Source organism: Rhinolophus hipposideros (assembly GCF_964194185.1).
Source record: "Rhinolophus hipposideros genome assembly, chromosome: 8".
Taxonomy (NCBI): domain Eukaryota; kingdom Metazoa; phylum Chordata; class Mammalia; order Chiroptera; family Rhinolophidae; genus Rhinolophus; species Rhinolophus hipposideros.
In genome coordinates, this window is record NC_138054.1 from 11730019 (window position 1) to 11755383 (window position 25365).

Consider the following 25365-nt stretch of genomic DNA (forward strand, 5'->3'; position numbering starts at 1 on the left):
TTGTGGGAATCGAGGAATTGAACAGGCAACCTTGTGGCCTGTTGAGAGCCCACTGGCCCATGTGGGAATCAAACTGGCAGCCTTCAGAGTTAGGAGCATGGAGCTCTAACCACCTGAGCCACCGGGCCGGCCCCCTAATTGTTTTTTTATTTTTTTGTTTTTTTTAATTCTGAAGAGCTTTATTATTTTTTTTAACTAAAATGTGTGCAAATATCTATACTTTTATTATGAATACTGAAACATATTTCACCATTATTTATAACACAGTTGACCACTGCAGCTGGAAAGGTGTTTTTCTTCCTTCTAGAACTCTCTGGCCATCTTAAAACCTTTACACAAAAGTGAAACTACGAGGCCCTGAAAAACCTGTATAGAAAGAAAAGTTTTATTTGGTGGCAAAAGTAGTTATCTTTGGCTTATTTGCATTTTTCTGTTTACTTTCCCTTCAGAATTAGTTCCTATGCTCACAAGCAATTTTAATTTTTTTTCTCAATTCACATAGAACTTTCCTTTTTTTCTTCAGGAGTCTTAAACACTTTAGAAGAGCCCTGACTCTTTTTTGGGTAGAACTAGACTGAATCAATTAGGAATTTCCCAATGCCAGTGGTTCTCAGAGTGTGGTACCTGTGCCAGCGGCACCAGCATTCTCTAGGAAATTTTTAGAATTGAAAGTTTTCAGGTCCTACCCAGACCTGTGGAATCAAACTCTGGGGGTAGTAGCCAGGAATCAGTGTTTTAACAAGCCTTCCAGGCAATTCTGATGCACCCTGAAGTTTGAGAACCATTGTCCTATTTCAGTGGTTCTCCACTGGGGGCAATTTTGTCCCCAGGAGACATCTGTCAACATCTAAAGACATTTTGGTTGTCATACCTGGAGTGTGGAGTGCTACTAGCATGTAGTGGTGGAGATCAGAACAACGCACAGACAGCCCCCACAACAAAGAAGTGTCCTGCCCAAAATGTCACTAGTGCCAAGGTTGAGAAAGCCTGGCCTAAGCTATGAGGTAGAGCAAGCTCCTTTCATGTGGCTGCAGCCGACCTGGCTCTCCATATTGGATTTGGCGGTTTGAGCCTCGTTGGGACAAGGATTAGCCTGTCTTCACCACTCCAGAGCAGAAGAGACTGATGAGCTCTTCTAAGCAACAAGTTTTCAGGCCTTCAAGTCACTCGGATCGGTCCGAGGGGTCTCACTTCAGTGTCTATCCATGGCCAAGCAATAAACAGGACACAGTGTCTATCTTCAGGACAAAAAAAGAACACATTTAAACACAAATAAACAGGACACAGTGTTTATCTTCAGGACAAAAAAAGAACACATTTAAACACAAATAAACAGGACACAGTGTTTATCTTCAGGACAAAAAAAGAACACATTTTATAAGGGGCACAGTTGATATATGCATTGAAGTTTCAGAACCGGCTTTTATGGAAGCCCAATTCCTCTCTTAGAAGCCTGACAGGCAAACTTTTTCCATGCTTAGGAATTTTTCTGTTTAATTGAGAAGAGTCCCTCTCCCCTGTCTATACTGTCTAGCTCTTCCAGGAGAGAGCCTGAGGGTCAGGAAATGGGAGATCAAACATCTAGTTCTAATCGCCATTTCCTGTACAAGATGTAGGTGAGAAACTGCATCTCTGTGGATAGGATTTCTCTCCATGAAAGTTTAACATTAGGGCAAGCAGCAAATCCCATCACGGAAGCTAAGACCACAATCAGTTCAGGTCAGAACCATCTCATATTAAACCTATTTTCAAATGTCTTACGGTGCAGCTTGTTCTACCATGACCTCTTCTGCCACTCATCTAACATGACACACTTCTAGAAACAGATGTGCTGGTAAAGTTTATTTATATTATGTTCTGTCATATCAATCATATTTAAGTCCCGGAAATTTGTATTTAGATGCAGAAGCCAGTACGTTCCTGGGGAAAAAAAAAATTCTTTTTTTTGTTTTTGGAAAAGCAGAAACAAAACAGGACACAATTAACATGATAATTGGATAGCTTAATGAAGATCTGGCTTCTCTGGGGTCTCATCTGGGATTTTAGAGTCAGCTGTATCCAGAGGCTGCCAGTGGCAATTCATGAGAGAGTCGTAGAGTTCTTCACTTTTCACCATAAACTCTTTGTTTAATTCCTCAGTATTCATATGAAGGTTTGGATCTGCAGAAACCAATAATGCGTATTGGATTAATAATGCAAAAAAAGAAAGTTTGGCAGGACATATATTAGAAATGACTTAGTTTTTTTAAAAAAACATTAGTAGGAAATATTGCAGACAATTAGTGTTAAAAATTTAAATTGTGTCTTTCCTTTCAATAAGACTTGAAAATAGAAAGTAGATTAAAAAAAAAAGAAAGAGTAGTGCTACCAGACTCAGTTAGCATCTGGATGGTGAATGAGGAGAAAATAGATGGAATCAAGAGAGGTTTTGGAGATGAATGGACAATATTTGGAGATGGAGTCAACTTGGGGTAAGAGAGAAGGGGAGGGCTGAAGATGACTCCTGCCTGAGTTTCTGGCAGCAGCACCTGGGTACATATGGTGCCAAACGGTGAGCCACGACCAAGTCCCTGATAGGGCTTTGAAAAACTAACCACGCTGCTTTATCTGTTTAGTTAACAGATTGATGTAAGTGAATAAACTGTATATAGCAACTAATTCAGAAACAGAGAGGAAGCTGGCCTTCCTTCTCTAAAACCTGGAATCCTGGGATGAGGAGGTGGAGTTATGTTATTAAGAAAGCATCAAATCTAGATATTCATTTTCTGTTGCCAGGTTTCCAAGGTCACTGACTTCTTAAAAGTAGTCCATTTCTTTTCTCCTTATGCTGAATGTAACTGAAGAAGCCCTTTATGTTTTCCTTTATAAGTTTTGCAAGCCTTAGCTCATTTAGGGCCATAATTTGCTTGCTAATACTCACATGTGTTCACACTATTCACTGGCATTTATATGCTTGTTGTAGACGGTTGGTACCCCTCTAAAATTCACATCTTGAAACTAACTTCCAGTGTGATGGTATTTGGAGACGGAGCTTCTGGGAGATAGAGTGAGATGAGACCACGAGGGTGGGGCTATATAGTCTGATGTAATTTCTGCCCTTATAAAAAGGAAACGAGAGCTCAGGAGCTCTCTGCCCTCACCACATGAGGGTATGAGAAGGTGGCCATCTGCAAGTCAGGAAGAGAGCCCTCACCAGAAACCACATCAGCTGGCACCTGCCTTATCTGGGACTTGCCAGTGTCCACAATTACGAGAAATAAATTTCTGTTGTTCGAGCCACCCAATCTGTATATTTTGTTATAGCAGCCTGAGCTAATACAATGTCCTTCTGTATTTGTCATTTTAGAACCAAGATCATCAAATAGCTCCTGCCCATCATATGTTTCATGAGCTATACTTCTCATTTTTCTTCACTGGAGTCATTTGTGACTGTGGTCTGATTCTTGTTCTTTAGAGCTTCCCATCCCTTTTGAACCATCTTTCCTTTGAAAGCTTCTGGTCATAAAATTAGATGTTTGTATTTTTTTTCCCTGGACTTCCTGAAGTTTTCTTTCATAAAGTCATGCCCCAGGGTCCTTTCCTTCCTTGCCATGGGCAGTTGTTTGCAAAAAGGCTCCTCCTGACTCTGCATGTTCCTGCTAAGGGGAGAGGTGTCAGGACCACACGCTATGAGTACTTTCTCTCTGTAACCTGTGGCCTAGAAAACAAACACAGTGTGGTCAGCTAGGAACCCCAGATGAATGATGCAGGCCCTTCCAGTGATGTTGGCTATAGGGGAACAGAAGCCTATAAAAGACAAACTAATTACATCGTCCCTAAACCTGTGGGCCCTCTGTACCTGTGCTGTCCGAAACAGTAGCCACCAGGCACATGTGGCTTCTGAGCACTTGAAATGTGGCTAATCCCAGTTGAGATGTGATGTAAATATACACTGCATTTTGAAAACCTGGTATTAAAATTATTTTATCTCATTAAGTTTTTATGTTGAATACATGTTGAAACAATGTTTTGGATACATTAGGTTAAATTTAAAGTATTAAATTTAATTTCCCCTGTCTACTTTTATTTTTTTTAACGTGGTTACTAGAAAATTTAAAACTACCTATGTAGGTGGATCTGTGTTTTGTATTACATCTCTACTGGACAGAGATGCTCCAGATAGATGACTAGCTAACACTTGAGTGGTTATTATGTGCCAGACCCTGTCAAAGCACTTAAGAACACTTTAGAGCTATTGTCATCACACTTTCTAGAAGGTAGGTTTTAACATCCCATTTTATAGCTGGGTGGGGACACCAATGCACTGGAGATTAATTTGTCTGGAATTATGGAGCTAGGAAGAGATGTTCACATCTGGCACACCCTGGCAGTCTGGACCCAGAAAGCTCATTTCTTATTGCACGTCTTCCTCCTATTTTTATAGACTGTCTGCAGAACTGATGAAAGCAGGGAGAACAGACTCACACTTTAACCAAAACGAAATACCCCTGAAAGCTGGAACGACCATCCTTTATTCACATTTCAATCAAAGTACTAAAAACTAGAAATGCCCTGTGGCATTTGAAGATTTCTTTTAAACATCGATTTCATTCCACTTAAACACTGAGCATTAACTACCACGGAGACTTTGTATCAGTCACAGGGACTACAAAGACACATGCCCCCATCGTTGATAAAATCACAAAGGCACTAGGTGGGCTTGTCTTACAGGGGTGGGGTGAGATTAGGGGAAGAGACCAGAGGGACATGTGATAAGACAGACTTGTGATAAGAAACGGGCAAAAGTGTTCTCTGCATTTCTCTTCGACTTCTCTTTCCCATAACTTAAATAAAAGAAGGCAAATGTTTTCCTCCCTTCCTCAAATAAGACACATTCAGAAACAGGATTCTTCTCTGGGCAGACACATTTTGTTCTTTTCAGAACAGATCAACACGGACAGGAAGCACCACATGACACTCTACAGGAGGCCTGCTAGGTCCTGCAGAACCAGTAACACTGAGGAAGGGAGGAAGCCAAGGGCACAGCGACTGCCTCATGTTTTTCTCCTTAAAACTAAAACTAAAAACTAAAACTAAAAACTAAAACTAAAATCCCACAGTCTAAACTTATGGAGCAACAGATCTTAAAATCAGCTTATGGCCTTCTTATTGTTTGCAAATGTCCCCACTGCCCAGTCCTTCAGAAAGACCAAGAGAGGAGGCTCAGCTAAGGCTGTTCTCACAGAAGCCATTTCCCCAAATCAGAGGAACTGCTGCAGAGAATGGCTTAGGCAACCTACATTGGTATTTTCCAGTAGGATCTCTCAGTTTCTAGCCAGCTGAGTGAATGAGGAACCTGGAAATTGGGTTAGTTTTGTTTTCAACTACCACAACACAAGGTTTATATTACCTTCTAGTAGGTCTTTATCTTGGTTTTCAGCCAGAGCTGTGGTTTCCTACAATGGAAATCAGTATTTTAGGAAAAAATGGTTTTACTTAAAGGTTTATTATCAACACATGCTTTCTTGGAAAAATCTCGTTCTCAAAAATAATTATCTAAAATACTAAACTCCCTTTAGATCAAATTTATTTTGAATTTTGATTAGAAGAATCTTTAAATGATATAGTATTACAATTATGAAATGTGTGAACTGAGTCCACAGAAGAAAAGTCACACAGGAGGAAGAAGCCTGACAGAGGCCTCTAGCCTTTCTGAAGCTTCTGAGAACTGGGGTCCTAGGGCCTGGGCTAGAAACCGGACACCAGCGAGCCTGGCATCCATCCAGACTCCATAGTCCCTGCACGAGATGCCCAGCTCTCTACCTGGAGCTCTGCCCTTCCTTCCAGATGACAATCCGCAGACCCCACAGTCACATCCCCCAGCCCTGTGGCTCAGCTAAGGACCAAGACAGTAGTGGGAGCTTAAGGAAATGCAGAGGCTACACAAAATCAAGCTATCAGCCATCTTTTTACATTATGAAAGAAGTCCAGAAGCACTCCCAAAATAAATCTTGGCAGGTTAATCGAGAGGCTGCTGGCTCTGTTGGGGCAGCATAAGTGTTTATGACTCCTCTTTATGGGCACCTGCTGGGAACCTGTCTTTGCTAAGGATGTCCAGCTGTTCCACGGAACCACCCCCTCCAGGAAGGGCTGAGCGAGCTCCTGGCACAGGGACCTTGATGAAGCCATTAGGCCTCCACTATTGATAAGAATGAGATTATATTGAAAGCCAAAGGTCCATCACCTCTTCTTTTCAATCTATTTGAAAGTATGCCCCCCTTTCACTCTGAAATAGATACTGATTTGGAAAATCAATTATATGGTTACCATAAATGTAATCACACCATCTGTGTATTTTTGTCTATTTAGAAATGGCTAAGACAGCCAGACTCTGTGCTTAGAATACAGTGTGCTTATAATACAAGGTCCAAGTAACCTTACATTTCCTCCTTGTCAATGTGTGCTCTGGTAAATGTGCATCCTAACATACCAGGGAAAGGTGTGGTGTGGGACCCCAAAGACCCGACAATCATTTTGCAGACATCCACTTCCTCTCACCTTAAGCAAGACACAATGTTAGAATGGGGAGGGCTATCAGAAGCCTAACCCCTTAACTTCGGGAGATACGGGCGACGGACACAGGTGTGCCATAGTGGGGGAAGTGGACAATAAAGCTGTGACATCTCACAGAGGACACAATTGATTAGGGGAGGCTCAGGAGAGGATGTGAGTGAGAGAGACCCACTGCAGAGCCTTACCATCTTGAATTTGCTGACCAGCTGGGAACTGGGAACTCCCACCAGGTGAGCAGGCAGGTGGCAGGAGTACCGTAACCAGAGCTACCAAAGAGAAAGTAATTGCGGTTTAAAAGATTAAAAATAATTGCAAAAACCGCAATTACCTTTGCACCAACCTAATATTTATAATTTTTGAAGGAAAAACTGTATGGTATAGTAATAATTTGACTAGAGAGTGAGATTAAAAAAAAAAAAAAAACCCGAAAGTGCCAACAAAAAATTGGGAGGGGAGAAAGGGTAGCGGGGAGAATAAAAAAGGATGTTAATTTCTCAGTTTTTTAATAAGTGGAGAGAGAAATACTTTCATTTCTGCAGTCGATAATACACTCAAAACTATACTCCTCTATTTAAACATGTAAAGATAACCACTAGAAGACAGACCATCTCCCAAAAGAGCAAAATAAAGTAAGGGGTAAAGAAAAAAGTTATGATAAAACCTCAGGCAATGCAGCAAAAGAGTTCTTCTTCTTCTTCTTCTTTTTTTTTTATGTGATATAATATCAAGCATCTGCTGAAAGGGTAAAACCCAAATTGGGTTTAAAAGAAAAAGAAAAGCCGAGAAATCTAACAAAATATTTTCTCTAAGAGGTACACCTGGAATAGACTTGAAAAACTGAAAATGAAAGTTTGGGCACAAAAATACCAAGCAAATGCAAGTTTTAAAAACTGAGGGTTTAGATGTTAAATTCGACTCTGGCGTTAAGGACAAGGGCATCACACAAAGAGCGTTACTGTGCACAACTGGAAACACACTGGGAGTAAAATCTGTAACACTTTGACTGCAAAGTACTGATTTCCCTAATATGTAAATATCTCACACAGTCAAAAAAAGGGGGCAGAACCCTGCATAAAAAAGGTAGACAAAGTACATCAACTAAGTTGCAGAACACAGATACCAGTAAACATTTGAGAAGGCATTTGCCCTCAGTAGACAAATGCTTTCCTCACCTGTTGGATTGGCTAATCACACACAGGAAAACATAGACAAGAAAGGTCACCTACAACGGCAGTGGAAAGCGGAAAGACTCAGGCAGGCTTTTCAGTAAGTTGCTGTTTAAAATTGTGTTATATCCTTGAATCCAGATCTCCCACTTCTAAGAATTTTTTTTTTAAACAAAAAAACACTCAAATGCTTGAAGATAGGTAAAAGGAATTTTGTTAGAGCGCCGAAAACATTTAAAATGTCAGACAATAAGGGAGGAGCTAAAATCACAGCACAACCACATGAGCAACTTTTAAAGAAAGCTGTCTTGATGCAACTACAAGCAGAGGGAAGGATCAAACCAGTATATACTACAGTCCATTCTTGCCCAAAGCGCCCCCAACTCCCCAGAGATAAAGGCCAATCCCACCGATTTAGCAAGAGTACAGGGGAAGAATCTAGAGTACAAGACCCACTTGAGCAGTGTTTTCTTCTAAGTGAGGAGGGAAAAGGGAAGTGGGGGGAATGAGGGACATTTCCCTCACTCCAATACATCTTTGTGTGGTTTCAGAAATAGATTAGTAACCAAAGTATTAAAATATCTTTTTAAAGCGTGTTAACCTTCACTGTTATATCAAGACAATAAAAAAACTACTTTGTGTCCTATTTTAAGTGTTTAAGAGTACAATCTATTGAAAGACAATAATCTAAAATTTAGTCTCAAGAATTTAGGCACAGACGTCATCAGTCTATTTATTTTTGGAAGACAATGAGGACTTAAATCATTTGCAAGTCAAAATTTTGTCGCAGGTCATCAGTTTTTACTCCTCATATTAAAATAGGGAGCAAAAGCTAAGAGAATATGAATGACAGGATGTGGAGGTGTGAAGCTAGGAAAAAGATGTTTCCATGTTGGGCATGTGAATGACACAGGATTCATTTTAGAAAGAGATACCTTAGGCCTAAAGGAAGTTTTAGCTGGGTGTCCAGAGATCCCACGCTCAGAAAGGTTGTGTCCACTCCTGCCCACTGCACAGTCACAGCTGTAGTCAGAAAGAGGACAACAGCTGGGCTGTTGCTCATACCAGTTGATGAAGGGGTAACCCTGGCGGGGCTGGAACTCCGGCTTCACTCTAATAGCAGAGGGGAGACAACGGGAATGACATCAACAACCAAGGTGGAATCATTCAAAACCCCAGGATTCTTTAGCTTCTTTCCCAGGAGTTACAAGTAAGGATGATTTCTGCTTTAACTGTTTAAAAATATCTATTTTCAAAGCAATAGTTTGTAAATTGCCAAAAAATTATATGAGAAATAGGACACTAACAGCTTTCATTTTCAGAGTAAGAAAAGAACAGCTCACCTTTGCCAGCACCAGTAATAATTATTTTGTTGAGCTGTGTCAAAACCTGCAAAACTCTCCTGTCCAGCCATTTATCCAGAAACCTGATAAAACGAGACAAGGAATCCTGTTTTTGTTCCAGCATCAAAAATTCCAGCTCTGAGCTAAAACCTTTCAACCAGATAAGTAACTCTCACAACTGCCTCAGAGAGCTTAAGTAACTACATTTAGTGGCAATTCCTGCTGGGCAATTAACTGCTTGACTTTCAGGACAATTCAGGGGAGGATGGGCAGGAGTGCATTGAGGTCACCTGGGGGAACTTGTGCAGACTACTCCACGTTGCCAGGCCCTCTCCCAACTGTCAGGCCTGCGGAAGCTTTCCAGAACCCCGGATGGAAGAAGGGGAAGTGTGTGATGGGCGACTGGGAAGAACAATGAAGCCGTCACCACACCTCCTACAATAATAGGACAGTCACTTTTAATAATTAGAGCCTTAAGACAAATGCCACAATTTGATGGTTCCCCCCTCAGTTCAGTTATCTGCAAATAATAACTATTAGAACCAGCATCTTAGTGGACTTTTGTTTTTAATCTCCTGCAGGTTGAAATCATACCAAACCACTGGGTGGTATGAGAAGAAGTGGTACATTGCACAAACACACCTTAAAGGGAGTACAGAAAATTTTTAAAAGTATTTCTGTGGTTCAGTATTTTTTTAAAAAAGCATAACAAATCTTCCCAAACTTCAGTGCACTTTCATATAACCTGGGCATGTTTAAAATGTAGGTTCTAATTCAGTAGATTTGGAGTGGAGCCTCAGATTCTGCCTTTCTAGCCAGCTCCCATGCACTTTAAGTACCAAGTCTACATAAAGTGTCCGAATTTAAGAAAATAACTTTTGAGTCTAAATAGGAGCACTTAGGGTTTGGCCATTTCCCTGAAGCTTGTTAATAACCAACTATTCCACTATTAATTAACTATTCCATTATTCAAGTGCTTGATGTATTCTATATGTACCTGTCATGTGAAAAACAATAGTCATGATGAATTTAAATCATTCACCCTATATTTCCTGAGCCTCTATACACACAAGGCAGGGTGATTGACACTTGGTGATGTCGTGGAGCTTATTACACTGTAGTGGATGTCCCCATCTTCAAGGGAGATGTCATTGGTTAGCAGCTGTGGCACACATTGCTAGGTGCCACCCGGTGTTGTTTCCTTTTCTTCCTTAATAACAGAACCCTGATTTTATTTGGGGGCAGCAACAAGCCTCGCTCAGAATATACCTCTTAGCTTATCCCCTTGCAGGGAGATATGGCCAGGTGGCCACAGTCTGGCTGATGAGACATAAATAGAACTATTACAAGGGGATTCAGGAAAGCTGTGTGGGCAAAGGGTGTTTGATTAGCTGGAACGCCTTTTTGTCCTCCACCCTTTCCCTAAGCCTAGTGCTGAGATGACAGATCTGATGGCTGAAGCCAAAATAAGTCTGCACCTATCTTGGCCTATGAGGCAATAGCAAGGAGATGGTCATGCGCACAAATACAGGATAAGAAATAGAGCCTGGGCCTGGGTCTCAATGACGATGCACTCTGTACCTACGCTTGACTGGCCTACCTCCAGATTTCTCTTAAGAAATAAATGTCTTGTTTAAGCCACTGTTGCTTTAAATTATATGAAGTTAAACATAATTCTTAACTATTATAGCAGCTTAGACATCAAACATATTGGTTAAGGATTCCCTTTTTGCAAAAATTTTAATATTGGGTTTCTTTTTTCCTTCTTTTAGGATTTTTTTTTTAAAAAAAGAAAACCAAAATTTTGGCTATGAATGGGTGAGAGATGAAACTGCAGTTGGAAATGAGCGTGGGAGTTGAACATTAATAATGAGGTGAGGAGGCCGAGGAAAGGAGAGGCCAATGTAGTATGAGAATGTTGAAACCACCCAGGAAGATGGCAGAAGCTGGAGCACAGAGGACCGTAAGCAAGGCTCCAGAGACAAGACAGACCAGGGTTCACAAATACAATTTTGTTCTGTAAAAGCTTCAAATGCAAACTTCTCGCATTTCACCTGGATTATTCCCATGAAGCAGGTGAAGCAAATTTCTATCAGGGCAGAGCATTGGCCAGTGTCCAGAGGAAGGAGCCCATTCTCTGCTTCTCTTCGCTCTATGTGCAAAGGAGACCACAGCCCTCTGGGAATATGATCACATGCGACTTCTGGAGTTCTAAAATTTAACACACTTGCTACCTGTCGCGTTGAAAAAGGAGGGTAACTGGGCAGGAATATTACAATCACATATTTTTCTCCACTGTATCCTGCTTTTAGCCCAGTATATTCACTTCACCACCATCCCTACCCCCCCAAAAAAGAAAAACCGGCTGGTTTTTCTTTAGCAAATCAAAAAAAGCTAGACACTCAGTAAATATTCGTTGAAAGAATGAATAAATCAATGTGGCTCAACCATAAAAAGCTTTCAATGAGTAATTTAGAAGCAAAACTAAAAATCCTTTTGTGTTTTAGTGTTAATGAACAGCTGGTTGTTTCTTGGCAACTGCAGTTTTCACTAGATGAGATTAAATGGATTTTTTTTATCCTGTGTTTGGAAAGAGAACAGGAGGTTTGGCAGGAAGTATGCTCAGTTTGAATCCAGTTTAACAGGTATATAATTTTGTATTGTGTTTTTCTTCAGACAATGAAAAGCCACTGTTCTTCTCTGTTAAAAAGAATGTTCAAGCCCAAGGAAATGCAAAAAGCAGCAGCAGCACTGGGTCTACTGTTACCTAGCTGTGTGGTTTTAATAGAGTTCCTCTGTTGGACATATTTCAGCATTTACAACCTTAGAGGTTATAATGAGGCCCTCATCTTTTTGAAAATGTAATGAAATTTTATCAAAATTTGCTCTTCTCTAAAAATGTACATACACGACTTTGCATACAACTTCGGGGGATTCAAAGCCCCCTAAACTTACCCATGAGCTCCCCCAGGTTAGGAGCACCTGAACTAGATGCTCTCTAAGGTCATCTGAGCTCTGTAATTGGTTCCACGAATTTCTAACAGTATAAACAAAGAAAGAGTAAACCACTCTGAGTTATGTTTATGGTGCTTACACTATGGTTTTCATTCTAGAACCAACTATATTCTAAAAAATTCCTGGCTGGAGGGAAAGATTTTTCAAGCCAGAAGATTCTTCTCTAAAATGTGACAAATGCTTACGCAGGTAAAAGTGTGACAATCGGGTAATAGAAGCTGAATGTAGCAATCACCCTGTTTAGTGATAGGTTCAAGTTAATTTCAAAGGAATATTGAGTCCTAATTCTTCACAAACAGCAGGTGAGGTTTCCCTGGGGTAACGGAGCAGGACACCAGGGGCAATGCAGAAGCAACACAATATATAAAAGGCACGTGATTTTGAAACAGTTTTATTCAAAAACAATTTTTTTTGGGTTGAGAGAATATTACTTTTGCATTAAACAGATACGTCATGGAGTAAAATACAAAAAGCGCTATTTTTAAAACTAAAATGTGAGACGTCCAAGAAGGGTCCTGCTTACTCATTCTTGGTCCCACGCCCAGGGAACAGCCACTCAAGCAACTCATTCTCTTGTGACGTTCGTGGTTCTCCGGTGGTGACAGTGAAGACGCAGCAAATAGGAAATGATGTACACAGCACAATAACTTGTCTTTGTGACATAAGATAACGAGCACAAAGCAAAGGAATTACTATAACAACGGAGAATGACTCTGCTTCCCAGAGACTGAGAATTACTCTGACGAGCAGCAGGTCCGTGCCCGGGGCGCGTTTCCACGTGGAGCCCCCGAGGGGCACATGGGACGCCTTCCTCGAGGAGCAGTGACCACCGAGGCGGCCCAAGCGAAACCACGCCTCCCGGACGGGCATCGATTGCAGCGGGGGCCCATCCGTACCGACTGTTCACAACAGCGGAGAACAAACGTTCCGGGGAACGAAAGGGTCTCGGGGCTGCAGGACGAGCACGGAATGGGGGCTGCGGAAGTGACGCTGGCGGACTGGCATGCTGCTTGTCACATCCCCGCCATGTCTGGCGTTCATGACACAATTATACGTCCCAAGATTTATCCCACTGGAGGTCTGTGCGAAGGTGTGATTTCTGACACATCCCTGAATCTCTAGAGCTTGTGAAAATCTCAACTGTAAATCACGGCCATCTTGCTTTCGGTTACGTCGGACGTGACCGCTACCCGGGGGGGCGGGGGAACGGACAGACGTTTCCTCGGGGACGCTCACCGACAACGACTGCGCCTTTCTTCCTCCAACAAGTCTGTCTACACCCTCCAGGCAAAGCGTCCTTCTCTCCCCCCAGGATGTGCCGCAACACCGGCCAACGGGGCCCCGGGGCTCGTCAAACGAAGCACGCTGCAAGGAAAGGTGTGCGGGGCGGGACTGCCGGGCCTGGCTCGCGGGGAACGCGCGGCCTTCGCCGCCGGCCGACAACCGGGAACCGCAATCCCACCGCCTCTTTGCCCCGCTACGAGACAACGTGAGACAGAAAGGCTCACCCCACTGCTTTCCGCACGAAAAGGAAACCTAACTCCTACCTCACACGTCACACAGCCCACATTACACAGGAAGCCACACTAACAGCACCACGCGGCCAGGAACCCCGCCCCCGCCAGAAGCTGGCACGCCCCTTCCTTAGACGTCACGGACAGGAGGGGCTTCCGTCCGGGATGTCCCGCCCACTCCCTTCAGCGCCCAGCTCATAGCCTCCTAGAATATGCCTGCTTGCCCCCAATTTTTTTCTCATACCAATGACAACCTCCCCATGTGGAGTCCTTCATTAGTCTCCGTTTGGAAACTTCGCGTTATCTCCGAGCGCTGAAACCGTTTCCACTGATGCAGGCGCTTAAAAGGCAGCCCTGAGGCCATGACGTCATCTGAGCGCCGACGGAGGAAGGGCCCTCTTCCTCCGGCGTCCCCTTTCGTGTGCGCTCCGTGGGCTGAGAGCGGCTCGCAGCGGAGGCACGTGCGCTGCTGAATGGAGCTGGTCGCTGGTTGCTACGAGCAGGTCCTTTTTGGGTTCGCTGTACACCCCGAGTCCAAGGCGAGCGGCGATCACGAGGCAAGTGCCGAGGGACCGCCGCAGGTGTGGGCGGAAAAAGGTCCGGTGTGCTTTCCACCGGACCGAGGTAAACGGTAGGACCTCTTAGGGAGTAATTGGGAATCAAACTCAGGAGACTCAAGTACAAGTTAGCTTTTTAAACCACGGAGTAGGCATTTCATAAAACGAGATAATGTCTGTTACCGGGCACATTGTTGACCACGGTGCACGAAGGCAGCTGGCATTTCTGCAAACGGGCAAAGGAGTCGTAGGGCATGGATTTAAAGGTCGCTCCCTTGAGGTGACGTTCAGGACTTAAGGAGGAACAGTTCGCTTTTTCACTGAGTTTCTGTCCTGAGTTTTAAAAAATATCAGAACTGGATCAAGATAAATCTCTCGTTGGTGAAGAAAGTGACACGAATTCATTATTATTGGACCCTTATTTTGGGGCCGTTATTTGCAGTGAAGTTGTAAAGAAGCCAGAGGTGTGGATCCTGCAACTAGAGTCTTCCCGACGCAAGAGGGGAGAGAGGCCTGGGAGACAGATACATGGAAAGAAATGACAACAAAATATAAGCATCTTACTGGACGTGTGAATACAAAGTTAAATAAATTGCTATTAGTTAAACAGACAGTTAGGATCGACCCAGGATTGGAAATAAGGTCTTTTAGCCCAGGACAGTTTTTACCCGTAAGCAATCCCAGGTATGGCCTCAAAACCTGTTTCACCGAGTGCTTCTTTCTGGGGAAGTCAAGGTGCTAGTCTTGAATTAACCAGAAAATTGGAAGTATATGACCTGACTGATTGCTTTTGTTTGTTTTGTTTTCTTCTCTGGTTATTTAATGTGTCTTTGGCTGAAAGATGACATTTTTTGAATATTTAAAGCTGATGCTACTGATTCTATTCTCTTTGTAGTAGTGTTGCTTACTGCAGACACAGGTAGTCCTCAACAGTCCTCTGGGGCAGATACAGTTGTCCCCACTTTAAAATGAGGAACCTGAAGTTGAGATAGGTTAAGTGACCCGCCCAAGGCCACACAGCCGGTATTTGGCAGACTCGGGACTCAAGTGCCTAGGTGTCTCTGACACTTGAAGCTCCTAACCATTGCCCAATATTTCTTCTAAACCTAGACAGACAGCCCAGATAACCAGCATTCCTTCTGTAATATGCACAAGCCAGGGTTATTCTTTGATGAATGGTCATAGCAGCCCCTCGGGAATATTGGGCCTTTACTCAAAAGACGCTCCCTTTGGTTTTCATTGATGGAAGAGCTATTTGTTGCTGCAGTTATTTAGGAATTAATTTGCAATAACACATCTTAAGTGTGTTCAAACAAATTTTGGTGTTTTTTTTTTCTTCCTTGTTTTGTTGTTTTTGCTGATAGTTCGTGATGCATCTCCTACAATTTGAGAGGTGTGTGTGCACTCAGTCACACTCATACAACCCAAAAGTTACCTGTCAATAAGTGTAGAGTTCTTGAGACCTCATTGGTCATGCTCTAGGGCTTATATTCATACTAATGAAACATACTCTTAATCTGTTTGTTTTTCTCTATAGGACTTGTCATTATACTTATATCTACGTAACATCATATAAATTTGTTTATTGTCTGTCTCTCCCGCAGGGATGGCAGATCCATTAGAATAAGGACTTTTGTTTCTTGTGTTCACTGCTATATATCAACATCCTAAAATGACACCAGGCACATAATAGTCATTTAGTATTTGAGTGAATAAATTCAGATCAAAATGTGAACAATTGAATGAATGGACAGTATGTGAGTCTCACATATAAGTAAATATAATAAGGAGTTAAGGAGTTGGATGGGACCTTAACATCTCTAGTCTGGTCTCCGTAATTGTTTTGGAGTCACCATGCTTAGCGTCGCAGTCCCATCTTCTTGCTTCAGCTTTCTTGTTCAGTTCTCGGGCTCTTTGTTTTCATCTAAATATCATGGCATGTTTTTTTTCTCCATTTGTAGGATCCTTTGGTAGTCCTCATGGATCGTGGAACCACTTACCTGTTTCTAGAGAACTATGATAATGATTGTGACATTGATTGTGTGTTTCACTCCACAGCAGAAATGGACTCCTGTGGCTGACTTTACTCACCATGGGCACACTGCCTCCTTGTCAGCAGTGGCTGTAAATAGTCGTTTTGTAGTCACTGGGAGCAAAGATGAAACAATTCACATTTATGACATGAAAAAGAAGATAGACCATGGGTCTCTAGTGCATCACAATGGTAAGAAAATGATACCCTTTTAGATAACAATGTTGAGGCATTATTCCTTTACAGATTGACTCGAGAGTTCATTAAGCACATTCTGTGCTAGGAAATACAGAAATGAGAAAAATGGGATTCTTTGTCCTTAAGTTGTTTACAGTCTGTATTGGGAGGCACTTTACTCTGTTGGGGGTAAGGGGAAGAAATGAATTTTCACTAAAAATTTCCTTAAAATGACATCTGAATTACCTTAAAAGAGAAATATCAGTTGTTAGCCAGCTGAAGTTTGCAAAGAGGGAGAAAGGGCATTACAGGCAGAGCAGGCAGCATTTTGATAGCTAATTTTACTGAGGGTATGCCAGCAGTGTGCCAAGAAGGTACCGCTATATCTTCAGTTCAGAGAAGAGAAAAATCCTGGTTCAAAGATGTTTCATGGCTTGTTCAAGGTCACAGAACAATGGAAGTAGAACTTAAACCTAGGTGTAGAGCCCATGTATTCTGGAAAGTGGAAAGGAAGAACTCAAAATAGTAGAATCAATTAGATATGTACTTAATTTAGGGAAATTCAGCCAAGGAAGTTAGTTTCCTGCAATTAAAGGCAGATAAGACGGGTGCCGTTTTTCCTACCCTGTCTTATATATTTCAGAAGTGCCACAGCAAGCGTGGTTGTCTAGCAGTAAATGTGGAGTGATCAGTGTCTTTCTTTTGTTAGGTGGTTCTTAGCTACTTTGACAAGTGTCTTGTTTTACACAGAAGCTAGGCTTTGAGTGATTTCAACATACGTTCCTTTTCCTCTCTGTCTTCTACTCCCAGTTCATACAAGAAAAGCTCTCTTTCTAAGGCTTAGAAGAAATAATTTAAACAAAGCTGGTGTGTCCAAACCTGTTGGTACAGGTATTCAACAATAAGAAAGGAACTTAGAAGGAGTTTGGATGCGGGACAAATGAAGTAGGGCCCACAATTTCCTTCCTTCCTTCCTCGTATTAATCTTGGTTTTCTAACAGTTGGTAATAGATAAGCTCTTTTCCAGAGAGCAGATGGAGTCATGGGCTGAAGGAGTAGATGTGGGAAAGCAAAATTTCCAGGGTAGGAAATAATATAATCGGGAAAGAGGAAAACCCAGGCAGAGATAGCTAAAGCCTCCCACTTTGAGATGGTGGTATGTAAGCCCATATAGTCTTAGTGCATTTTTGGGGGGGTGCAAAATTACACATCAGAGATCTTTGGCTCTTTCAATATAAAGGGTAATGTAAAGAATTGACCAGGAGGTGTGCAGACGAACGATGATGACCTGGGTTTCATATTCTGTAAATGACAAAGTAGTAAATACTTAGGCTTAGTGGCCATGTGGTCCCTGTTAGGATGACTCTCCTGTGCCGTTGTGGTGCGAAGCCGCCAGAGGCGTCTTGTAACTGAATGAGAGAGGCTGTGTTCCAGTAAAACTGCACTTACATAAACAAGCCGCTGGCCATATTTGTTCTGCAGACAGTTTTGCTCACCCCTGAGCTATAGGGAGGCTAAGCTGGCTGACAAGCTTCAAAAGATGAGGAATTTCACTTGAGGATAAATGAATAATGGCATGGACTGCTTTGGGGAGCTAGAGAAATGCTGGGCTCTTCCATCACTTCACCTCCCTTCAGCCTTTTAATATTTGAGGACAATGAATGTATCTCCCAGTCTCAAGAGCTGTAGGGGAAATTCATAGGAGATCCAGACATCGGTTTACGTGTAGGGGAGTGAAGTGTTTTGTGAAGAAATTGAAAAGATGTAGGAAGATTTGTTAACTATAGGAAGGAGATTATAGAGGGCACAATGAAAGAGTGTAACATTTTAAGTTGGAAAAGTCGAATCAAAATCAGCTCTGGAATAATAATTGGTTTATGGATGATTGGGTAGCTAACTATTTAGAAAGTCGAAGTCATGTGGCTGTACATCGCGGCTTGTTCCCCAGGTTAGCTGTTAGCTGGTTAGTTTTCATTGACTTCTGCTCAAACAATCCTACCACCTCGCTCCTAAATTTATGATTATGGAGATTGAGAGCATGAAAGTGAACTTATGAGCTTAAATCTGTACCTAGGTATATGAAGAGAAACTGCTGAAAATATTTTTATAGGCTTGAAACTTATATTAAAAAAATTAATTTCCTCACTGAAGATATTAAGCTTTATTTCAGTAATACTTACATTGGATGTTTTACTTACCGCAGCATAGCCTTCAAACCAGAAATGGAACTTGCATTCAAAATGAGCATTACTTTTGCCTATTTTGTTTTTCCACAGGCACAATAACTTGCCTGAAATTCCATGGCAACAGGCACTTAATCAGTGGGGCGGAGGACGGTGTCATTTGTGTCTGGGATGCAAAGAAATGGGAGTGCCTGAAGTCGATTAAAGCGCACAGGTGAGTCCTGCTCTTGCCCATGGGTGGTCTCCAAGTGCCAGTTAAGTTGGGGGCTAACTGTTGGTTTCCTTTTAGAGGCCATGTGACCTTCCTTTCTATTCACCCATCTGGCAAGCTGGCCCTGTCTGTGGGTACAGATAAGACGTTAAGGTAAGTCATTAGTGCCCAAGAGCAACTTGACTAAGTGATGGTCTTTGTTCTCCAAGTACAACAGGAACCCACCGCCAGGGTATCTTTTACTACAGTGAGTAGATACTGTTTCTGTATTGTCTCACACCTGTCAGCCATTTAAAAATACTGCGATACGAGGAAAGGTTGAAAGCCAGTGGACCTTTTCACACTGGGAGGAACAAAACGACAAGCTCTGTATTCAAATTACATTTCATTTCATATGCACATTACATTTCAGTAATTGTAAGCTTTGACATAAAGAGGAGCATCGTCCTAACAAATGTTTTACGAGGTGAAACCTTTGGAAAAATAAAGGGATGTGGGAATACTCCTTTAACGAGTTAATCTTGCTTGATAATAAATATTACAGATGTTACTATAAGAAGATGGCTGTTCTTCTAAATAGCCATGTATCTAGTAAATTGTCATTGGAGTGTGTCGTCATTGTGCTTACTTTTATACATAGTAGAAGTTAATGATCATGCCATAAGTGAGCTTCTTGTTTTGCAGAACATGGAATCTTGTGGAAGGAAGATCGGCATTCATAAAAAATATAAAACAAAGTGGGTATTTTTGTTTGGAATGTATTTTATAATACCTTGGTGGAACATGACTACACACAGACACACACACACTTGTGTGTGTGCATATACACATTTATGTACTTGCATGACAATGGACACCTCTGAGAGCAAATGCTTTCGGTTACTTTCTCTTCCCATTTTAGATTGGGGTTCCTGTGGCTCTGCCACCTACCAGCTCTACTTACCCAGTTTATTGTCTAAAATTTTACATGCAAAATGTATCATAAGTTTGTTGTGAGTATTCAGTAAGATAATGGATATGAAAATATACAGAATAAATATTTGCTATTTTTTAAAATAAATATTTGCTATTTTTATTATTGCTGATCATTTTGTTTTTATTTATGAAATTAAAAAAGCTTTGTTTTTTAACTTAACAGATGCTCACATAGTGGAATGGTCCCCAAGAGGAGAGAAGTACGTGGTTGTCACACTGAATAACATAGATGTCTATCGACTTGACACAGCGTCTGTTAGTGGCGTCATCACAAATGAAAAGCGAGTGTCTTCTGTTACGTTCGTTTCAGTAAGTGGTCAGAAATCAGTGGTAGAAGTTTAGTGTGTACACGATGGTCAGAACTGTTGATGACATTCTGGATACTGTTCTTTTTCTCCTAGGAGTCGGTCCTTGCAGTGGCTGGAGATGAAGAAGTTGTAAGGTTTTTTGACACTGATTCCCTAACGTGCCTCTGTGAATTTAAAGCTCATGAAAACAGGTTTTTTGGTTTTTTTCAATTTCTGTGTTTATGTGTAGTGTCCCAATAAGTGTTATATATGCAGTAGTTTTATAAAGCAGGGTATATGTTTTTTATGAAGAACTGCAGAGACAGACATACCTGCATATATACGATACCCACGTGGAAATGTCTTGGCTTTAGTGATGCGAAAGTGGTGAAGTTGTCATCAGGACTAGTCATTTGCACAAGACAATTTTCCAATAATTTCATTATACTTGGGGCTTGGAATCAACCATATTTGAACGGGGAAAAAAAAAATTAAACTATCTTGAACTTTGCCCCAACCAGTCTTCCCTTTTTGCTTTATTCCCCCTTTTCACCTCCCTCCCTCCCCCCTTTATACCCTATTTGTTTTTCTTGCAGGAGAAAGAAATGACATTACTGACTTCTGTTTTGTGACAGTCTCTGTTGCCTCTTACTGTTCATTATTTCTAGGGGTAGACACTGAGTCTCAGAGTAAATAGTTAGGTGCCTTGGCCAAGATTACCCCACTGTTAGGTGACGGAGCTGGGACCCAAACCCAGCTCTGTCTGACTGCTCCTGCTTTTTCCCTATAATTTTGAAAAAAGGTGATAATGTATAGAGTTACACTTTAATGTGTTTGTTTTATTTGTACGTTCTCCTACATCTTAGTTCTTATTTTCTAAATACGTAAAAGGTTTTGAGAAATCTCTCTTGGTAAATACTCAGATAAATACTTTGTAAATAATGCAATCAGTATACAGGCCGTACTTAAGGTGATCAGGGAAGGGGAAGTGGGACCTTAGGGATAAAAAAGGAACTCTTTCTAACGGGAGAGATCGGCAGGCACATTGATCCTGAGGCAGGGAAGAGCTGCGTGTATTTTAGGAACAGATAGAAGACCTGTTAGATAGAAGACTAGACCAGATTGAGCCAAATGGTGCACAGCTGTGTAGGCTGTTGTCGTAAGGAGCTGAGATTTTACATTAAATGCCTTTGTAGGTTTTGTTGTGTTTCTTATTACGGAAAAATTTAAAGATAGATAGACCAGTTTAAGGAAGCAGCCCCTACAGACCCACCACCCAGCTTCAGCAGTTGTCCGTTTATAGGCAGCCTTGCTTCAGAAATATCCCTAGCCACTTCCTCCTGTCCCGTGGTACTCTAACACAGATCCTAGCTTTGTAGGATTTTAAGCTTGGGAGTAACATGGTTTGATTGACATTTTAAAAAATTGTTAGTGGGCAAAAGTGAAAGCAGAGAGCAATTAGACTACTTTTATCATTCAGAAGAAAAATGATAGTTACTTCGACTAGGGGTGGTGGCCCTGGGAATGAGAAGAATGGAAGTATAGGGGGAAGCCTTGATTCATCTCGTCTTACTTTTCTCTCTACACTGAACTTGTCGTTTCTTGCGGTGAGGGGCTTTGTTTAAAATAGTACGTTTCCTTTGCGATAACCTGATTATTTATAGTTATAGTCATCTTTACAACTTTTTCTTAAGATATGGTTAATAGTCAATTTTATCTTAGAATTTGGACCCTGAAAAATGACTCCCTGACTCATGGGATGTGAAGCGTAGTTATGTTTTAGCAACATTCATGGAGCAGTTTGGAAGCACTTGAAACATTGAAAAATCAAGACTGTGTGTACTATTGTACTATTTGAAGAAAGAATCTTTTTATGATGTTAATATTTCTATCCTAGGGTAAAAGACATGTTCAGTTTTGAAATTCCAGAGCATCATGTTATTGTTACAGCATCGAGTGATGGTTTCATCAAAATGTGGAAGCTTAAGCAGGATAAGGTCAGTGTTTGAGCACAATATAAATATACTCTAATGCAAGTCTTGTTATTAGTATTACTTTGAGTTTAAGGGAGGTGCGATTTTTTTTTTTTTAAGGGTCACAAGTCAGAGATCTTTAATAAGCTTTTTAAATCTCTTCCAGGCCTGATTGAGATTTTATGATTTTAAAGTTAGGGTTCCACAGTGCTGTTCAGGGGTTGGAATGGGTGAGTCTGAGCTGCCAGGATCTCAGAACTGCTGTTTCAATCAGGGAAATGCTACTTTCTTCTTTTTCATTTATTGAGGCTCTCTGTAAAAATTTTTAGATAAAATTACTGTGGTGGCTGGTTAACTCAGTTGGTTAGAGTGCAGTGCTCTTAACAAGGTTGCTGGTTTGATCCCCCGTGGGCTGCTGTGAGCTGTGTCCTCCACAACTACATTGAAACAGTTACTTGACTTGGAGCTGATGGGTCCTGGAAAAACACACTTAAAATAAATAAAAGTTAAAAAAATATACTGCCATTACTTAAAAAAATTTTTGGAAATTCCTGATCAGTTCTGGAACTAACAATAGTTTTGAATGAGATAATTGAAAAATTAAATTCCCTTCGATGGTCTCCCTCTCATACACTGTCTTACTTTATCATGCTTAGTTTTCTCATAAACACATTCTGTGAATATGGTTTGTTAAGTGCCTACTTTGTGCAAGGTTCTTTGTTGAAAGAACAAGAAATGAACAAGACATAGTCCCTTTCCTTAGTGAACTTAAAATTTCCGAGTTCTCAGAAATTGGTTCTGAACGACATAGTCAAACCAATCATGAATCAAGATAATAAATGTCTTCTAAACAGCATATTTTATGCTCAGGAAAATAGTGTTTTAAATTAAGGACTTGATTATGGAGTAATTATTTTAAAATTCCCATGTTACGAATTTTTCTTTCTTGTTTTAGAAAGTTCCCCCATCTTTACTCTGTGAAGTAAACACTAAGGCCAGGCTGACATGTCTCGGAGTGTGGCTAGACAGAGTGACAGACACGAAAGAAAGCCAGCTTCCAGCTGCAGCGCCTTCTGGTAAATGAATTTGATCATTTATAAAAATGGAATGATCTGTTATCTCTTGAATTGTAGAAGTGAAGGAGATCCAGATAAAACTTCACTTTATTGTCAGCCTGTGTTTGTTTCAAAGGGAAAAAACAATCTTTAAATGCACTGTCTCTTATGTTTTAGTAAGTGAAGAAGAGCAGTCCAAAGACAACAAAAAGGAAACTGGTGATACAGTGCAGGAAGAAGAAAGGCAGTCAAAACCTAACACGAAGAAATGTGGTTTAACTGGTGTCAGCAATAAGCCAACAAAAGGAAGTAGCCAGGTGTTGGCCAAGAAGAGGAAAATGGTAGAGAAGTTGGAAAAAAAGAAGAGAAAAAAGAAAATACGAATGATGCAGTGAATTCCAGATTTCTCCTAGGAGAAAAACTTTTTAGATGGAATCATTCTTTTCAAATGTAGCTATTTTTTTTTTCCCCGAGTAAAAGGTAGGAATTTTTTCTTTTGGAGAAAATGTACAGCTTTAAAATCACTATATAATTTTTAGGTGTTTTTTTTTTAAAAACAGTGGTAAAACTATTTTTGGTAGGCAACTTTTTTTATTAATTAAATATGGTGATATATAGTATGTTAATGTGTAATATATAATTTTTACTGTTGTGTAAGGCAAATAAAGAACTTTCTCAAAGTAATGCAGTTTAAAAAAATACAAAATCTTGAACACATTCTTTACCAGAGGTAGATAAAAGTTATTTTTCAAATTTTTCTCCTAAATGAGGGAAGAATAAAAAAACAGCCTTACTTTAGCTTGTTCAAATGGTTCTAGTAATTTTAATGCACATTTTGTTAACAAAAGGTATAAAAAGATTTTCATATCAGGATGTTGGGACAAACTTAAAATTATGGACATATAAAATATGCATGTATAAAGCATATATTTAATTTTAGAGCTGTGTACATAAGAAGATTATTAGAGAGGTTGCCAAACCTCGTTAAATTGTTTTGTTTCCAAGCAGTGGATGACATGGGAATTTAAGGGCAGGAAAAGGACATTTCCATTTTTTACCCCCATCCATTTCAGGCCATAAAATTAGCTAATATGACAAAGGTAGTGTTAAATTCAGCCAGTTGATTAATATTGTCATCTTTTTCTTCTTCCCTCAATAGATTACTGGATGTTTTGAAAAGACACATTAATAGGGGATTTTAGGTTTGCATTAGCTGGACAGATGTCAAGTACATGAGCCCACCAGAGGAATCCCTCCTGATTAGGCAAAATAAGATACCTGACACTTGGACACTGGAGTTGCTGCTCACTTCATAAAAGGAAATCATCTAGGGAATGACTCAAATTATGTGTCTGATATTTTTGTCTACCTCTTTTTTAACTTATTTCAGGCCCATAAACAGAGAGGAGTATAGATATGGTTTTTGTTTTGAGACTTTAGTTTTTTAAGAGCTGTTTAAGGTTTATAACAAAACTGAGACGAAGGTACAGAGATTTCCTGATACCTCTGCCCCCACACATGATAGCTTTCCCCATTGTCAGTATCACAGGAATGGTACATTTTTTTACCAAGGATGACCCTATATTGATATAATAATCCAAAGCCTACAGTTTTCCTTGGGGATCACTCTTGGTAGTGTACGTTCTATGGGTTTGGGCAAATGTATAATGATATACCCGTTAAAGTAATAGAGTATTTTCACTGCCCTCAAACAACTCCTGTGTTCTGCCTATTGATCTCTCCCTTACCCCTACAATCACTGGTCTTTTTATATATTATCTCCATAGTTTTGCCTTTTCCATAAGGTCATGTAGTTAGAATCACACAGTATTATAGCCTTTTCAGATTGGCTTTCATTTAGTAATATGCATTTAAGCTTCCTCCATATCTTTTTATTGCTTGATAGCTCATTTTTTTTAAGTGCTGAATAATATTCCATTGTCTTATATGTATCACAGTTTAACATTCCCCTACTGGAGGACATCTTGATTCCTTCCAAGTTTTGGCAATTATGAATAAAGTTTCTCTAAATATTCACGTGCAGGTTTTTGGGTGGACACAAGTTTTCAGCTTCTTTGGGTGGATACTAAGGAACGTGATTGCTGTACTATATGGTAAAAGTATGTTCAGTTTTTGTAAGAAACTGCCAAACCCATTTCCAGAGAGGCTGTACCATTTTTCATTCCCACCAGTCATGGGTGAGAGTGGCTGTTGCTCCACATCCTCACCAGTGTTAGGTGTCAGTGTTCCAGATTTTGGACAACCTAATAGGTGTATAGTGGTATCTCATTGTTTTAATTTGCATTTCCCTGGCACATGATGTGG

The 25365-nt window shown here is 40.7% G+C and overlaps 2 protein-coding genes across 7 annotated transcripts; one reads left to right on the forward strand and one right to left on the reverse strand.

Annotated features, from left to right (window-relative positions):
* Positions 1 to 207: 207 nt before the first annotated feature.
* LOC308500492 (uncharacterized protein C6orf52) lies at positions 208 to 13701 on the reverse strand. 3 transcript variants are annotated; one of them, XM_081055453.1, is made up of 6 exons: positions 13624 to 13701; positions 9062 to 9144; positions 8654 to 8831; positions 6738 to 6818; positions 5390 to 5435; positions 1242 to 2160 (listed from the first exon to the last, which is right to left on the reverse strand). In XM_081055453.1, the coding sequence occupies exons 2-6, from the start codon at positions 9130 to 9132 to the stop codon at positions 2003 to 2005; spliced, it is 534 nt and encodes a 177-aa protein (XP_080911579.1). In that variant the 5' UTR covers positions 9133 to 9144; positions 13624 to 13701; the 3' UTR covers positions 1242 to 2002. The 3 variants fall into 3 exon arrangements, with proteins under 3 accessions (XP_080911580.1, XP_080911579.1, XP_080911581.1); XM_081055454.1 differs by lacking the exon at positions 6738 to 6818 and having other exon boundaries at positions 208 to 2160; XM_081055455.1 differs by lacking the exons at positions 6738 to 6818; positions 13624 to 13701 and adding an exon at positions 9352 to 9496 and having other exon boundaries at positions 1276 to 2160.
* PAK1IP1 (PAK1 interacting protein 1) lies at positions 13143 to 24749 on the forward strand. Of its 4 annotated transcripts, none has more exons than XR_013993738.1 (11): positions 14016 to 14147; positions 16209 to 16371; positions 18633 to 18753; positions 18829 to 18903; positions 19435 to 19487; positions 19889 to 20034; positions 20127 to 20224; positions 21910 to 22009; positions 22941 to 23061; positions 23218 to 23520; positions 24200 to 24749. XR_013993738.1 is itself a non-coding variant. In XM_081055450.1 (10 exons), the coding sequence occupies exons 1-10, from the start codon at positions 14064 to 14066 to the stop codon at positions 23433 to 23435; spliced, it is 1182 nt and encodes a 393-aa protein (XP_080911576.1). In that variant the 5' UTR covers positions 13143 to 14063; the 3' UTR covers positions 23436 to 23724. The 4 variants fall into 4 exon arrangements, 2 of the variants coding, with proteins under 2 accessions (XP_080911576.1, XP_080911577.1); XR_013993739.1 differs by having other exon boundaries at positions 14049 to 14147; positions 16206 to 16371; positions 24200 to 24303; XM_081055450.1 differs by lacking the exon at positions 24200 to 24749 and having other exon boundaries at positions 13143 to 14147; positions 16206 to 16371; positions 23218 to 23724.
* Positions 24750 to 25365: the final 616 nt, after the last annotated feature.